The sequence below is a fragment of the Cupressus sempervirens genome, chromosome 5 (genome assembly GCF_028749045.1).
Source record: "Cupressus sempervirens isolate cs-2001-9-10 chromosome 5, ASM2874904v1, whole genome shotgun sequence".
Classification (NCBI taxonomy): Eukaryota; Viridiplantae; Streptophyta; class Pinopsida; order Cupressales; family Cupressaceae; genus Cupressus; species Cupressus sempervirens.
In genome coordinates, this window is record NC_143122.1 from 499,563,263 (window position 1) to 499,580,314 (window position 17,052).

At 34.8% G+C, this 17,052-nt stretch overlaps 1 protein-coding gene across 1 annotated transcript in view; it reads right to left on the bottom strand.

Moving 5' to 3' along the window:
• LOC149556906 (putative clathrin assembly protein At2g01600) overlaps positions 1–17,052 on the bottom strand; it is a 38,135-nt gene that overhangs the window by 14,748 nt on the left and 6,335 nt on the right. The window contains exons 4-11 of the mRNA XM_089831536.1: positions 8,038–8,176; positions 7,717–7,847; positions 7,521–7,613; positions 7,295–7,345; positions 6,923–6,988; positions 6,768–6,833; positions 6,503–6,583; positions 6,265–6,351 (exon numbers count right to left, since the gene is read on the bottom strand). Of these exons, the coding sequence (XP_089687662.1) occupies positions 6,265–6,351; positions 6,503–6,583; positions 6,768–6,833; positions 6,923–6,988; positions 7,295–7,345; positions 7,521–7,613; positions 7,717–7,847; positions 8,038–8,176 (714 nt within the window). The remainder of the gene's footprint in view (positions 1–6,264; positions 6,352–6,502; positions 6,584–6,767; positions 6,834–6,922; positions 6,989–7,294; positions 7,346–7,520; positions 7,614–7,716; positions 7,848–8,037; positions 8,177–17,052) is intronic.

Here is a 17,052-nt window from a genome sequence, read left to right on the forward strand (position 1 = left end):
TCTTCTTTGGAGGACCATTAGTCCTTGGGAAAGAAATTAGTCTTGGAGGAGAAATTATTGTGAGAAATTCTTGGAGAGAATTTTCTGTGAGAGATTTTGCAAGGTGTTATTTTACACCAACAATTGTAAAAGAAGAAAGAGAGATGATTCTTCTTGTAATTTCAACGGTTTAAAATACATACCACAAAATTACTGCCTGGATCAGGGATTAAATCTGTATTTGGATTAAAGTTATAAGACTTGTAAATCCTAGTTTACAGATCATTTATGTTAGGCAAGATGTCTTAGTATTATGACTAGCCGTGTTACAGTCCTATACACCAATATCTATTACTTTAAGCAAATTGGAAATGTTGTGAGTGGTTTGTCATGTATTTATAACAGTGGTATGCTGATTGTGGGTAGCATGGAAAGATCTAATCTGGTGTCCTGCCAGTGTTTTCTTTTCTTCTTTTTTGAATGGTGTGGCATTAGCAAAATCAACCCCTTGCATCTCATTCCACAAGCATAGGGTCTCTGATAAACAACTGGAAAACTATCTTCAATCATGAAGATTTAGTTGCACTTTGTTTTATCAAGGTCATTTTGGGTCACGTTATAGACCCGGACCAAATATTAATAAATACAAAAGGATTTCATTAACATGTTGGTGAATATAATCCAAATGAAATGCAACAAGGAATTGAGTGAGTTTAGTATATTTTGTGCCTCTTCCATCCATGGGTGTTTCATAACAAATTAAAATTTAAGACCACCAAGATTTGAGCAGGAACCTGGGGAAGCAACTAAGAGTGTTTTCAAGTTTCCGTAGTGGAGTTATTAGAGAGAAAGGAGACTTATCTGAGCTTCAGGAACGAAAGAAAATTGTCAAAAATCTCATGGCTACCCACAACCATGGCATCCTAGAAATTTCAAGTGCATTTGCAATGCGTAAACTCACTGTTGGTACATTAATGCCCACTAAAAACCATTATCATTGTGTCAAATTTCAAGCATTGGGCCCCACAGGCTCTTGTTTGGTGTTAGTCTAGGGATGGCAAGGGGTGAAGAGAGTTTCCTTAGCTGAAATAGAGTAGGCTGTTGTTACAAGTGGCCAGTTGCAGGGTCCCTTTCTGGGATATTTCTCATTTTTACCCTAAAACAACAATTCCAGCTTAAAATGAGAATGGCAACATACTGATAAATATAATTTAACCACAAATCAAGAAATTTTATTATAGCATTCAACTTATAATTCTATGAATAATTCAAAATATAATACGTATCTTGGTATTTTACTATTTTTTACAATAATTTTCTTTCAGACAATCTTGTTTTAGAACAATAAATTATTATAATATTCAAATCTATTTAGCATAATTGATTTTTGGATCAATATACCATAGCACATTCCTCACGGCCAATCACATCATGAGTTCCTTGGAAACGCTTGCAAATGACAATTATCAAGGTTGGTCATCTTTAATTTGCTGGGAGCATTGAAGGTGGGTCATCTTTCCACCCGAGAGGCTTGTCACCCTCCTTGATCAAGCCCAAGAGCATGGAAGGTTGGCATCCTTCCAACTCCTGTTCAACTTGATAAGAGCATGAAAGGGGGGCCTGTTCTTTCATCTCTGACACTTCCCGCAAATTCAACACTGATTTCACAATGAATTTGCTAGAATATTGCCAAATAAGTACCTCTTGATGAATTAGCAAATTTGCTCTCAAATGGCTGCAACAAATTTTCTGTTGTTTACACTTGATTTTATATTCTAGATTTTATTCTAGGATTCATGATCTCACCTCTTTGGATTGCTTATGGATTCTCCTCCTCTACAATTGAAATGTCTTTGTTTTTGTCTTCCATTTAAGGGGAGACATGCATCTTCATAAAATCCATTGCCCTTGGCAAGTGTTGCACCTGTTTAAAGCTAAGTGCTGCCTAATAATATTGCTTAACTAATCTCAATCACCCCCTCTTTAAAATAATCGATGGCATTTTATAACTTCTAGTTTCGGTCGGCCTCCTTTATTCAATTGCTGATAACTAAATTCTTTTAACCTTGCTTAGCCCTTCACATGCAAATGCTATCATTATTTTTTCATTTCAATGACTAGATTTTATAGATTAATGTTGTGATCTGTTTTGTACATGGCGGGGGCATGACAGTCCACCCTTCCCAAGATTGCAACTTTAAATTGGGATGATAAAAAATTATACTCCTTCCCAAATGGCGTCTTCCATAGGAAAATACTTCCTTTTGACCAAGTATTCTGAAATAACTTTATTCCTTGATATCTTGTCTCGTATCAATGATGGCCCCAGGTTTCAAAATTATTTTTCCTTTGACATCAAGCAAGGGCAACATTGGAGAAATAATGAGAAATTGCAAAGCATGATATTTGTTTCTATGATCTAAAGCACACCATTTTGCATGATATTGTTTCTATGATCTATGTTCCTGTCAGCTACAAATGACAGGAACATATTTGATATTCCTGTCCTGAAAATTACATCAAAAATATCTCTAGAAATTAAAACTATTATGTTCCTAATTACCCATTTCAGACATGATAAGTGGAATTCCTCTACAAAAAAATTTACCACATGAGAAGACAGAAATATACTCTTATATCACAAGCTTCCTTTTCCAATTACTTATGTTTTTATTTAAATTTAGCTCTGCCCGTTTGACATGAGAGGCATAATTAAATCACACGAGATGCACACTACTAAATAGGCTGTTTAAACAAACAAACAAAGTGATCCCTTAACCGCTTATTGACAACAATTAAATTGGAAAAATCCATATTTCAAAATTCAAGGTGTACACTCTCCTTTACTTTCATTCTCAAGCCATACTTCAGAAATGGGATTGGTTAAGGTTTCTCAAACCACAAACAAACTGCTCTAAATTTCAATTCTTCATTACCTAACATATTATTCTAGCCATTTTTTGCATAGTCAATAAGCCTGTAAGGCTATGATCGACTGGCAAGATATGTGACTTGGTGCATGAAGAACAAAAGTTTTATTCCTGATGGCTGTGCACCATCCCATTATGACAGCATGGGAATGCCTGACACACATTTTCAAGCTTGCGAAAGGTTGTCTGATATTATCTGGGCTGGAAAACATAATTGCTGGACACTGACCAAACTAGGAAATGCCACACAGGCATTTACAAAAAATATGGTTAATAGTGGAGTTTATGGTAGCCACTCGACCAATACATAGACATTTATTTTTTTAAAAATCTTCTTGTTTGAATTTCAATTTAACACTAAAATTAATTTAATTTAAGCATATAAATGAAGGGCAATTTTTTCCTTGTTGCAGCAATGTGCAAGGAAGTGCAGTAGCAAAAAAAGATCTGGTATAGGAGAGCTAGCAATGTAGAAACATTTGTAGCTAAAGAAAAGTAATTATCATAAAGGATTTTGCAACTACAACAGAGAAATTACTTAGATTTCTTTTATTCCCCATTTACTCCAGACATCTCTGTCAAAATTATTCATTATACATTTTGTATTAAGTATAAAGGATTGTTCCCACTTTCTTTACATTGCATGTAACAAGGAAAACAATAGAGGCCAGAAGCTGCAAATAGAAAATGTAACAAAATGTTCTATGCTTGGGGTTCATGTCCAGAATATTCAAGTTAAACTAGTGCAATATCAATTTTGGCAAATGTAAAGAATGTCACTTAGAAAATGGTGTTCAGAAGATTACCTTTTGCAAGGATATTATAAATCTACTTCAACCACTAAAACATATAAGGGAGCAAACAAGAACTAATAAGTGGCAGCATTTTTATACCATCCATCAGGAAAGAATGAAGCATCATACAAAGAAACACTAAAAAAGTACACTTCAGATATAGTAGGGAATAATGAAAGAACTGGAGAGATTGGTCAATACATGGTAAAAGCCATCTATACTTCTGAAGGAATTTCAAGACTGCCAATTCTGAGAAATTTTGCATCAGCTTAATATCCCCACAGAAGGACTATGAAGATATTTTTAAAATCCAATGAAAACCCTTGGAAGCTATTTGTATTATGTCCAAAATATACAAATGCAGTCATCCCTCTATTATTCATTTTATTTCAGCTACAAATGACAGGAACATATTTGATATTCCTGCCCTGAAAATTACATCAAAAATATCTCTAGAAATTAAAACTATTATGTTCCTAATTACCCATTTCAGACATGATAAGTGGAATTCTTCTACAAAAAAATTTACCACATAAGAAGACAGAAGACAGAAATATACTCTTATATCACAAGCTTCCTTTTCCAATTACTTATGTTTTTATTTCAAAATTCAAGGTGTACACTCTCCTTTACTTTCATTCTCAAGCCATACTTTAGAAATAAGATTGGTAAAGGTTTCTCAAGCCACAAACAAACTGCTCTAAATTTCAATTCTTCATTACCTAACATATTATTCTACCCATTTTTTGCATAGTCAATAAGCCTATAAGGCTATGATCTACTGGCAAGATATGTGACTTGGTGCATGAAGAACAAAAGTTCAATTCCTGATGGCTGTGCACCATCCCATTATGACAGCATAAGAACGCCTGACACACATTTTCAAGCTTGCCAAAGGTTGTCTGATATTATCTGGGCTAGAAAACATAATTGCCGGACACTGACCAAACTAGGAAATGCCACACAGGTATTTACAAAAAAAAAATGGTTAATAGTGGAGTTTATGGTAGCCACTCGACCAATAAATAGACTTTTTTTTTTTTTTTTTTTTTTTTTGAATATCAATTTAACACTAAAATTAATTTAATTTAAGCATATAAATTGGAGGGCAATTTTTTCCTTGTTGCAGCAATGTGCAAGGAAGTGCAGTAGCAAAAAAAAGATCTGGTATAGGAGAGCTAGCAATGCAGAAACATTTGTAGCTAAAGAAAAGCAATTATCAGAAAGGATTTCACAACTACAACAGAGATATTTCTTAGATTTCTTTTATTCCCCATTTACTCCATACATCTCTGTCATTCATTATACATTTGTATTAAGGATCGTTCCCACTCTCTTTACATTGCATGTAACAAGGAAAACAATAAAGGCCAGAAACTGCAAATAGAAAATGTAACAAAACGTTCTACGGTTGGGGTTCATGTCCAGAATATTCAAGTTAAACTTGTGCAATATCAATTTTGGCAAATGTAAAGAATGTCACTTAGAAAATGGTGTTCAGAAGATTGCCTTTTGCAAGGATATTATAAATCTACTTCAACCACTAAAACATATAAGGAAGCAAAAAAGAACTAATAAGTGGCAGCATTTTTTTACCATCCATCAGGGAAAGAATGAAGCATCATACAAAGAAACATTAAAAAAGTACACTTCAGCTATAGTAGGGAATAATGAAAGAACTAGAGAGATTGGTCAATACATGGTAAAAGCCATCTATACTTCTGAAGGAATTTCAAGACCGCCAATTCTGAGAAATTTTGTATCAGCTTAATATCCCCACAGAAGGACTATGGAGATATTTTTAAAATCCACTCAAAACCCTTGGAAGAGCTCAGGACACAACAACATGTCTGGTGGGGTACAGAAATTGTATGCAAATTCATGATAAATTTTATTGCTCACCAAGCATGGGCTTCATGTATATATCAGTCAGTTGTTCTTGAGGAAGATCAATAAGAAATTATATCCTTTTCTTCAGCATCTCTCATTGCATCTCTTGTTATTTTGCATTGAATTCCAATCATTATTAGCGACATTAGATTATTGAAACCAATGGGAAAAGGAGAGCCCTACAAATGGACCTTAAGATAGCTATAGGAGTTCCAAAATACATTTTGAATATTTCCATGAACCTAAACAAGCTTTCAGGAAACCTGACTGACTTTCAAAACATGCAGGACTGAAATCTTTCTAGATAACTCAGTTGCCAATGATTGTATGCCTCTTGAACATTTACAATGTTGTACATTATAAGGATTACCATTGTGACAGACTAGTTATTTTTAATTTTATGAGTTGGCTACAAGAAAGTAGAATGTGAATTCTCAGGATTCCAACTGAAAACCACTTTTGCTACATTTATTCTTCATGAAGCTTCATCTAAAACTGCAACAATTTCTCCTATGTATATTAGAGATTCAGCTCAAAACTCAAATGTTCAACTCGTCAAATCAACTTTTATTTCACATGACATCAATTGAACAAACCTTTTCAATACCTGTATGGTCGAATATCAATAATAATCAAATAAGTCTGAAATCTAAAAGAATTGATTTCCTCACCAAAGCAAGTGCCTCGCTGGCTATAGGAACCACACGAGGAGCATCTCGAATATATTCTTCCATTGTTGCCAGAAATGAATTTGGAGGCTGCAGCCAAACAAAAAGCAACAAGCATGTTCACTAAAATCAACTTACATTTGTATAGCACAGTTTTGAACAAAGTAATGATAGAATTGATAGTTGGAATGTTCTCTCATTGAGATTTGAGATACAAAAATGAAGTGGCTAGTTGACAGACCTGACCCAATGTAGGAAACTGGAAGTTACGAGCAAGCTCCAATCCTTTGCATAGCTCATAGAAGTTAGAGAGACTCTCAGCCTGCAAAACAGAAACTACAAATGTCAACAGTGAAGCTTGTGAAATTCATCAAAGGTTGGTTAGTAGTAATAAGCAGCCTATAGCTATTCAAGAATAACATAAATCTTACAGACAGAATATTATCCAAATAAAGATAACAGTTTGTTAAAGTAATAAAACATACCGAAACAGAAAAAGCAAATACCTGTTGTCCAGCTCTTCTATAAATATCAAGGGCTTTAATGGCTTCATGCCGTGGCATCTCAAAAAACTACAGTAGCATACCCACTGTAAATTTAGTAAAAATACCTAAAAAGAAAATCTATTGATATATTAAGTCTAAAATGCAGTCAATTCTACCTTGTCCACCAAATTAATAATGCCATCATTGATAGCACAATATATCTTAAAGCTTTCCTTCAAGACCTGAAGCCAATTGTAAGAGATTAAAAATCATTACTAACCTACAAGAAAATAAAAATCCATGCCTTGACCTGATAACCTTGTGATTAATTTCATGATCGGTTACATACAAGATGCCATTCATTAAGATGCAGATTTCCCCAATTTAATATTACTTAAATAATGGCAAAGAATTTGCAGGAAGAAGTTCTGGTATATTCATTATTTCAAATATACTTTGTTCTGGTGACCCTGATAAAATAGATATCTTTGGCAACCTACAAATTTAGATCCTATTAGCAGAGCAATAAAGATGTCCTGAAGTCTTACCAATGCGAGAGCGTATTGAATAACAAAGTTGCCAGCAGCTGCTCCCTCAGGCTGGGAATGATTGTATGTAAGCAATAAAATATATGAGAAAAAACATGGGACAAAGTGAAAATGAGGATAAAATTAGAACTGATCATCAGCCAAAAAGATAAAATGGGCACAGGAGAAAGAATGCAATATTATATCTGACTAGTTTATAAAAGCTCAAATATGATCAAACAAATACCTGACAGCCAACAAGGCGGTAGAGTAATTGTTGCAAGGCAGGTAACTGTTCTAAGAGACTCTCAGTATCCAAGTCTCGTGTCCTGCTATGACCCTTTAAAGAATGAAAAACAATAAAAACATCAGATAGGGTATTACAAAGAGTAAATTAAATGATTTTGTACACACGGCACCATATATACCAGGACAATTCCCACCTTCTCTTGTCCGTTTGCCGGCCTCGTTGATAACCGCTCTGCTTCTACATCATACTTTAAGACTCTGAAGCACTCCAAACGCTCTTCCAAGAATAATGCATATGTGCGAACCCATCCAGAATAGTCCCAAGCTGCAAACAAGAAAGGAAAAAAAAATATGTAGGATATCAATGGTAAAGTACCACAACAGTGCCTAATATATTTTTTAACAATTTGAAAGGGAACCAATTATCAGATAACTTTTAGTACATCGTAGTTACATGCGCTGGAAACAAAAGTTTCATGTTGCAAGCAGTGTTTCTAATTAAATCCACATCTTACCGATAGGACTTGACTCATCCTTGAAATTTGATAAACGTAGGATATGTGCTCTATATAAAAAATTTAAAAGCTCTTCTCTAAATGAAGGATCCCCTTCTCTTAATGTTCTATGGATAACTATCAACGTCTTCAATGCAACCTGCATATAAAATTAAGGTAAATAAAACAAATTACTAAAATGGTTGAATAATAAAGAAAAAAGACATTTTCTAAACCCTTCTATTATTGATGTTTAACAAATAAAATGTATGACAATTAGTCAGTTAAAACCATAAGTGAGATGGAACGTATCAGAATTTTGTTAGGCATGTTTGATACTTTATAACCCAAATAGTGTACTTAATCTTACATGAAAAGGGGAATCAGTGGAGATGGTTGTCTTTTTATACCTACTTTAGCAGTGATGTTTTGTGAGCTATGCTTAAGCTTTATACCCGCAGCAAAATTAAAGCTTAGAAAGAGATATGCTGACATCCTCAGAAACATGGCATTTTCAACTCAAATATCATGGCATTGCAGGCAAGATGTTTCTTCCATATATTTGTTACCCAGTCATTCCTTTGTGAGCAGAAAAGAAGTTGGGTCCAGATTTTGTACACAACAAGTGGTATCAAATTCAAAAATATAGCTTTTTGAGCAAACAAAATATGTTTGGGCAAAGAGAACACTAACACATTCACCCACTTATATGAATTTAGGTTCATTCACCACTCACTAAATTAAACTTTCCATGCTGTTGTGCTGCATAAATTCCTTGGATGTCATGTTCGAGTTTAAGATCTTTCAACTTAAATATCCAATGTCTATACAGTTAGCTAAACATAAATGCAAATATGCATGGCATGCTAGAATTGCTACTCTTTTCCAACAAATTGAATATTGATAAAATATAGAGAAGTACCCCTCTAGATTTCTCTATTGATGCCCTCAATTTGAATTTATTGTGAATACACTTTTGCAATGATTTGAAATTGATATAGAGAAATCCACTGAATTTCTTTATTGATATCCTCAATTTATAAAGTGTAACCTTATAAGAGGCATCAATATCAATAAGAAAATTTACAAATATTAGCAAAAGACAACTTAAATAAAACCAAAATATTCTTTAATACCTCAGCCTCTCCACTATGTTTTTGTTCTATTCATGTCTTTGGAATGGTACCATTCCAGCTCTAACATACTCCAAGAAGAAATTTGCATTCTAAAAGTCCCTTTAGCACAGGTTTGGGCTTGAGAGGCTAGGTCTCAACTTTAGATGGACTCAAACTACCATGTTTTGCATGAAGAGGACACATTCACACTTTGCCTACTGAATCTTGAGCCTACAAATCGTTTCATTTTTAAATGCCCTGTTTACAGTGAGGTTCATAAAAGATACCACCGCCTATTAAGACATTCATGGTTCATTAAGGACTTTCCTTCAATATAAAAACCTGGTATATTTTGATTTGTTTATCCATGACATGTAAATTAAAAATAAGACTTGTCTTGAGATCATCTCACACAGGCCCTGACTTTATTTAAATCGTCTCCCACTTTAAGGACATTGATGGCCCAAAATACATACAGTTTACAGGTAGAATAAATATCAGAAAGCATACATCTTAGCTTCAAAATAATGTTTGTAGAGCGCATTTTTTATATGGTTGTTAGTTTGAGCATTACACTTGTTTCATTAAGCTCTTGTTCTTTAGAAGATGCATAATGAACAAGTGCAATGCTCTTGTTTCATAATGTTTGTGAAGTGTCTTTTTTATTATATTTTCTCTTCGTAGCCGGATTTGCGTATTGGAGGCCGGATCCGAATCCGTGCTTGGATCCTTGAGGATCTAGGCAAGATCCTCGATCCTACATGTGGATCCGTCAGGATCCGCGGCCTGCCACTCCCGACGGATCCACGAGGATCCATGCCGCAACACGAGGATCCAGCACGAATCCACAGCCCATGAAGCAGCAAAAAAAAAAAATGGACCCCACTTAATTTTTTAAAGTTTTTTTTGTCTAAACTCTAAAAACGGTCCTTTAATTCATTATGTAAGTTCATTTGCTCTCTCTCATAGTTGCTAGTTTGAAGTAAAGTGCTTGGATTTGAAGGAGATTGGTTGTGGAGCTGCAAATAGCTTGCCAGAAGTGTTTTAAGGTATGCATTTCAACTATTTTCTTTAGTTATTTCTTAGATTATTGATTTATTTCTAGTTTTCCAAATTTTCAAGTTTTTGTGAAATTGCTGAAGCATGGTTTTCTTTATTTATTTTTCTAGATTGCAAGAATAGAACAATGAGTAGACAAGGCTCAGTAGGCGGGGTTGGATCACCAAAATTCAAAATTGATAAAGGGTCTCTTTTATGGAAACACAAAATAAAAATCACACAATGTCCTGGGGGTGGGGCATACATATGGAAATGTAATTATTGCAATGTACAATATTGAAGCTCCTATTCCCAAGTGAAACTACATTTTTTGGGCCCTACAGGTGAAGGAATTAACATGTGTGAGGGTGATAGGGCAGATGAAAAGGGATTACCAGTTGCACAAATAGAAGCGTTAGCAAAAGAGCAAGAAGATGTTGATAAAGCAGTTGGAAAAGGAAAACATAGTGCTTCCAAAAGAACAAATACACCAACACCACCATCCAATCAAACAAGCACAAGAACACATCCTTTTTTGCCTATGCCAACTAAAAATGATGAGGTTGCAGACCCATCTCCACTCACTCGCAAGAGAGGCCCACTAGATAGGGCATTCCAAAATGAATTGAAAGATATTGCTGATCACAAAATTGGGTGTTGTTTAATTGCAAATGGTGTTTCATTTAATTTTGCAAAATCACTTTATTTTAAGCAGATGGTGCAAGCAATAAAAGAAGCACCTCATGGTTACAAACCACTTGTTATGAGTAATTGCGCACTACCATATTACATGATGAGAGGACAATTGTAGAGGTTGAACTTCAACTAATAAGAGATTCTTGGGTTCAATCGGTTGTGTCTATTATTTCGGACGGGTGGAAAGGTTGTAGAAACCATCCATAAATTAATGTCATTGTTGTATTCCTAATTGTATTCCTAAGGGGGCAAAGTCCTTGAAGGCAATTAATTGATTGTGAAGGGCAAGTGAAAGACTCAAAATTTATTTCACGCATTCTAATTGATGCCATAGAGTCAATGGATCTTGATAATGTTGTCCAAGTGGTCACGGATAATGTGAAAGTTTGCAAGGCTGCAGGGATATTTGTAAAGTCTAGATATGATCATATCTTTTGGACACCATGATCATATCTAGGTGATGAAATCAATTGGCACCGAAATAAATTGGGTGAAAAAAATATATGAGGAAGCTGGAGAGATTCAAATGTTTGTGACGAATCACCACATGTCACAAGCAATTTTTAGGAGTTTCACAAACTTGGAATTATTAAAGGTAAATATGTAAATTTAATATTCAATTCTATATAATTGGATTCCATAAAATAAAATAATTGATGTTTACATTAAAATGTTTTAATTTTTAAATGTTTTACTAACTTGAGTTTAATATGTTCTTAGGTTGTTGAAACCCGCTTTGCCTCTCACACAATCTTCTTGAGACAACTTGTGAAGGTAAAGGAAGCATTGAAACAGATGGTCATCAGCCTCCAATGGGGCATTTGGAAGAATTCCAATACAACAAGGGTCTTAAATGTGAGAAGAATGATACTAGATGAGGATTGGTAGGGTCTTGTGACTTATGTGTTGGAATTCACCAATCCAATCATGGCAATGCTTTGCTTTGCAAACAGTGATGAGCCATGCCTTGGGGATATTTATGATTCCATGGATACTGTTGAAAAAGATTAAAATGGTAAGATTTACGCTCTTTTACAATTGTTTATTTAAGAGATATCTAGATTCTAAAATTAAAATTAACATAATCACTAATTATAATTATCATTCATATCTCATATCCTAGGTCATACAGAGGAGGGAGAATGATCCTCAAGCTTTTCCAAAAAGGTGGAAGCAATTGCTCATCATTGATGGAACAAGATGACCACACCTTTGCACCTCCTCGCATATGCTCTATCCTCCAAGTACTGTAGTGCTTATCATATGCTTGTGCTTATGTTATCCAATGTTTGTGCTATTGATATTTGATAATGTTCAATTGTATTACGTTATCCCCAGGTATTATAGCGCAGAAATAATTTAACTTCCAAGTAGAATGCTACCATTTAGAGATGCAGAGGTTGCAAATGGGTATAAAAGGGCACTAGCTAAAATATTCCAAGATCCAGAAATTGGGGCAATTGTGAGGAATGAATTTGCTGCCTTCATCTCATGTGTTGATTTCCACTCTATAGCTATAGCAGACCAAAGCATGATAGATGTCATTAAATGGTGGCACCTTCATGGGCAAGACTTCATGTATCTCCAACCTCTTGCCATAAAGATAATATCCCAAGTAAATTTGTAAAATTTAACACCTAAAGTTGGTTTCTTAAGCTTAAAGTTAACACTCTCAATTTCTTGAATTTATCTTGATTGTTGTATTGATATTTTTTTAATTTCTCTTTAGGTTGCCTGCTCTTCTTCAGAGTGGAATTGGAGTACTTACTCCTTTATCCACTCAGTCAAATGCAACCAGTTGGCTGCAAAAAAAGCAAAAAACCTTGTGTTCATTCACAACATTTTGCACTTGTTGTCACGGAAGGATCCTAAGTACAAGAAGGGGCTCGAAAAGCTTTGAGATGTAGCACCTGAGACTCCTGATTTAGATATGAACATCAGGGATCTTGCTAGATCCACTTTGCTTGATGTGGATGATGATGAGGAGGATTATGAATTCACAATCCCCTCTAATACTAGCAAAGCTGGTTTGGGTCCCTCTGGTGATACAAATATGGCACTTGCAGCTCATCAATACCCCTCTAGTGCGGATTTTCTTGAAAATCCATTTGATGATTAAATCAAAAACTTTAGTCTCGACTCTTGACTCTTTTATGATTGAATCATGTTACAAACTTTAAGTGCAAGGATCTATATTTTTTAATGTTACAAACTTTTACTTTCAGTAATTCAATGTGAATGTGTTGATTTTCTTTATAATCGTGAAAAGAGATCAATTATCAAGTATACTAGATTCATAGATGCATACTAGAATCATAGATTCATGCTATGAAATGATTCAGTTTTAGAATTATGTACATTTCTCTTTTTTTTAGTATAGATTGTATATATATATATATGCACGAATCCTAATTGGGAAAAACAAAATCCCAAATCCACAGATCTGATTCATGTGCCCGAATCGGATTCATTTCACGAATTGGCAACTAAGTTAAACTCAAAACTACCACAATTTATCCAACTATCACCTCCATTCTCTTTAATTCTTCTTTTGGATTCCCCTACAAATATTATGCTATTCAATTTCCCTCAATAGGACACTCCTTGATTACCACATTAACAACCATTGTATTTTCATTTGAGGTGGGTGCATTTTAACATTTGGGTGTATCAAAAGTGACAATTAAATTGCCTGCAATTTAATGAAGTTTTGGCACGTGTATGAGCACCAACTTATACCTTATTTCTGCAACTCCTAGCAGAGTGAGTTCGTCCGTTCAAATTTAGTGATTGAGGATAAAAGTGGTGAGTCACAGGCCACCCACATCCGTTTCAACTCTACATACAAAAAGAGAAGTAATATGAGAACCAAGCTCGCCCTTTGGTTGCGGAAGGGAAGCAACATTACCAATTATGTGTCAAGACAGACAATAAATCATTTTTTGTTTTTCATTTCCATGTCCAACAATTTCACTATTTTTTTTCTTGTTTCATCTAATTTATATCAAGCTGCAGGTTGTAAAAGGCTTCACACACAAATCTGATGGTGGCTTGCAGAATCTGATTTTGCTGGAAACTCATGTTGTAGATTTGACACCCTAATCGACTTAAGCCAGGTTCACATTTGTGCTAAATTACTCAACCTTTCTAGTTACAATGGTTCGACAACTGCACTTATCAGAAGTTTGACATGCCAAGCTCATTGACACAGTAAAAACTTTTCCAACCTTTTTTTTATCGACAACTATTTTTTTCAAGCATAAGGAATTGAAATCTGTCCATAGGTTTTCCCAATAAATATAGCCTATCGGCTAATCATGTTAGCAATATATTTAGTCTATGAATGTATCTTTGTGCTCTTGTTTCCTTTTTTGGTGTTTTAGGACCTAAATCAAGGCTTATCGTGTTAAGTGCTAGTGTAGTTTTTTCGGGTTATTTATTTTTCCCTATAGTACTAGGTTTTTCCTACACTTTTATTAATCTCGCTTAGGTTAATAAAGCATGTCTTATTAGGTGAATGGTTGCGAGGTGTCACCTTCCTACATGTGAGCATCTATTAGCTATCTTGGGAAGATACTTTGCTATCTTTAGTCTGATAAATGGTTGCTCCTCATTGGTCAGTGCTGCCACCTCCTCCCTCTTCCTAGCCTATATAAGCATGCTACCTATCTTGTATTTGCATCTCTTGTTTTTGCATCCTCTTAATGCTATTTTGCTTCTAGCATTTGCATTACTCTCTTGGAGACTAACTCTGTGTTGCTATTTTGATTTTGTATCATTTGCATTCATAGTTTACATATCTATTTTTTGCACTAGTTTTCTGGGTTATTAATCTTTTCATATTCTAACATGGTATTAGAGTCATTCTATGACTAGTTTTTGCATCCTCTTAATGTTATTTTGCTTCTAGCATTTGCATTACTCTCTTGGAGACTAACTTTGTGTTGCTATTTTGATTTTGTATCATTTGCATTCATAGTTTACATATCTATTTTTTGCACTAGTTTTCTGGGTTATTAATCTTTTCATATTCTAACATGGTATTAGAGTCATTCTATGTACAAGAATAGATTTTAGTTTCCTTATTTGAGAGATTCGGGGGGGAGCTAATAGATCTTATTGTAGGTTTTTGAAAAACTCAGTATGCTCTTCTCTTGCATCTTCGGATGATCTTGAGAATCAGAAAAGTTTGATAAAAACATTTTTTATCTCTGGAGTTTACACGTGTTTTATGAAATCTGGGTGATTGCAGCATTTTTGGTTATACTGGCAACATTTCTGGTTGTTCCAATGCGTCCAGGAGGTTTGAGAAAGTCAAATTTTGGTTTTCATTTCACCGAGCTCGGAGATCGTCATACAAGTTGTGAAACTGGGGTTTCAATCTAAAATCTGACAACCAACTTGCATATTTGGTGTTTTCAATCAATATTGCAGGTTTCAGCATGTCATTGATTGACTTAGGTAGCTAATTCAACCTTTGCATGTCACCTTTTGGTTGTTGGGGCTGTTTCTTGGTTGTTGGGGCCATTTTTTATTGTTAAAGGTGTCTGATTTACACTACAGCTACATCTTCTGTACATCAACAAGAAAAACGCTTTCTGGGTTTTGTTCACAGCACCGAAAAACCATCTGGATCTCTTTTAGTTTTTGCATGCAATCTGTAAATTTTGCAGAATTGAACACGAAAAGCTACAATCATACCCCTCTCCGTTGGCAGTTGCAAATTTGAATGTAGTTTTCAAATGCTTCATTCTTGCTCATACAGACTCCGATTTCGACGATTCTTGTTATGATCTTGGCATTTTTTTTGTGCTCTATCCATTAGTGCAGTCGTTTTTTGATTTTCATGCATAAATTTTTCAGCAATTGCAGATTCTCAACCGTGACGTTGCACAGTTCTCGTTTTGGAAACTTCGGAGGATCATAACTTTCTCATACAACCTCGTATCGAGGCAATTTTTTTTTGAAAGTGCATGATTTTTCGAGTAGATCGCAGTGGTGCTATTTGTTTCCTTGAGTATTGTGCCCAAGTTTCACTTTCAGGATATGCTCTTCATGAGGGTTCTGTAATGCATTGAAATCAAGAACACTTAGTATTTCTTGCTAGTGGTAGTTGTAAACACACTAATATAAAGTGCCAAATCATATTTCTTTGGGGGGGGGGCGCATTGTTTTGGTTGGGTTCTCTTCTTTTTAGCATTTCTTCATCATGGATCAAACAAATATGCCCATCCTAACTCCATACAATTACTTTGAGTGGAAATCACGCATGACAATTCACTTAAGGAAAGCTAGATTAAATAGGATAACTATGGGACTTGAAACTGAACCTGATAAAGATGAAGATAAGCCTAAGTGGTTTAACAAATGTGATGAGGCATATGGAACATTGTGTTTTTCTGTTTCTCCTGACTTGCTATTTCACATTGAGTCTTTGGATACACCAAAAGAAATATGGACAAAGCTAGAAACACTATTTGGCACACAAGATTCAATGAGGGGTCATATGTTGGAAAATGAACTAATTAGTTTAAGTCTAGGAAATTTCAACACAATCCAGGATTTCTTCACTAAATTGAAATCACTAAGGCTGCAGGTAAAACAATGTGGAATTGAAAAGAAAGATGAACAACTGATTCTTAGTATTCTCTCTAAGCTAAGTTCAGAATATTTTGTGTTTGTCTCTCTACCTTCTATGCTACTAAAGGTGCATTTGGTACTCAATTCACCATGCCATCTTTAGATGATTTTGCTATCAATCTCACTCGAGAACAAGACAAGCTAATCTAGATGGGCACTCTTATGTCCTCTAAGTCACATGCCTTGGCTGTCAACTAAAGTACAAAAGAACAAAAAGGACAAAGTAATAACAACAATAGTAAGGATGAGAAACAAAATAATAGCAAGGAAAAGAAAGATCAAATACCAGTTGCTTCAAAAGCAACTATTGATACCCCATCTTCCAAGGGCGATAAGCCTAAGAAAGAAAAAGTCCAATAGTAAAAGACCCAGTCATGATGAACATGAATGTTTGAAAAAACAAATTGATCACTTGACACACATTCTTGAGAAGAATAATATCAGTGTTCTTGAGTCTATTAAACAAAGTTCTAATGAAGGGTCTAACAAGGCAAAAGAAAACAGAAAGGGGAAAGGAAAGGGCAAGGCCCTTGTTACAGTTGTTTCC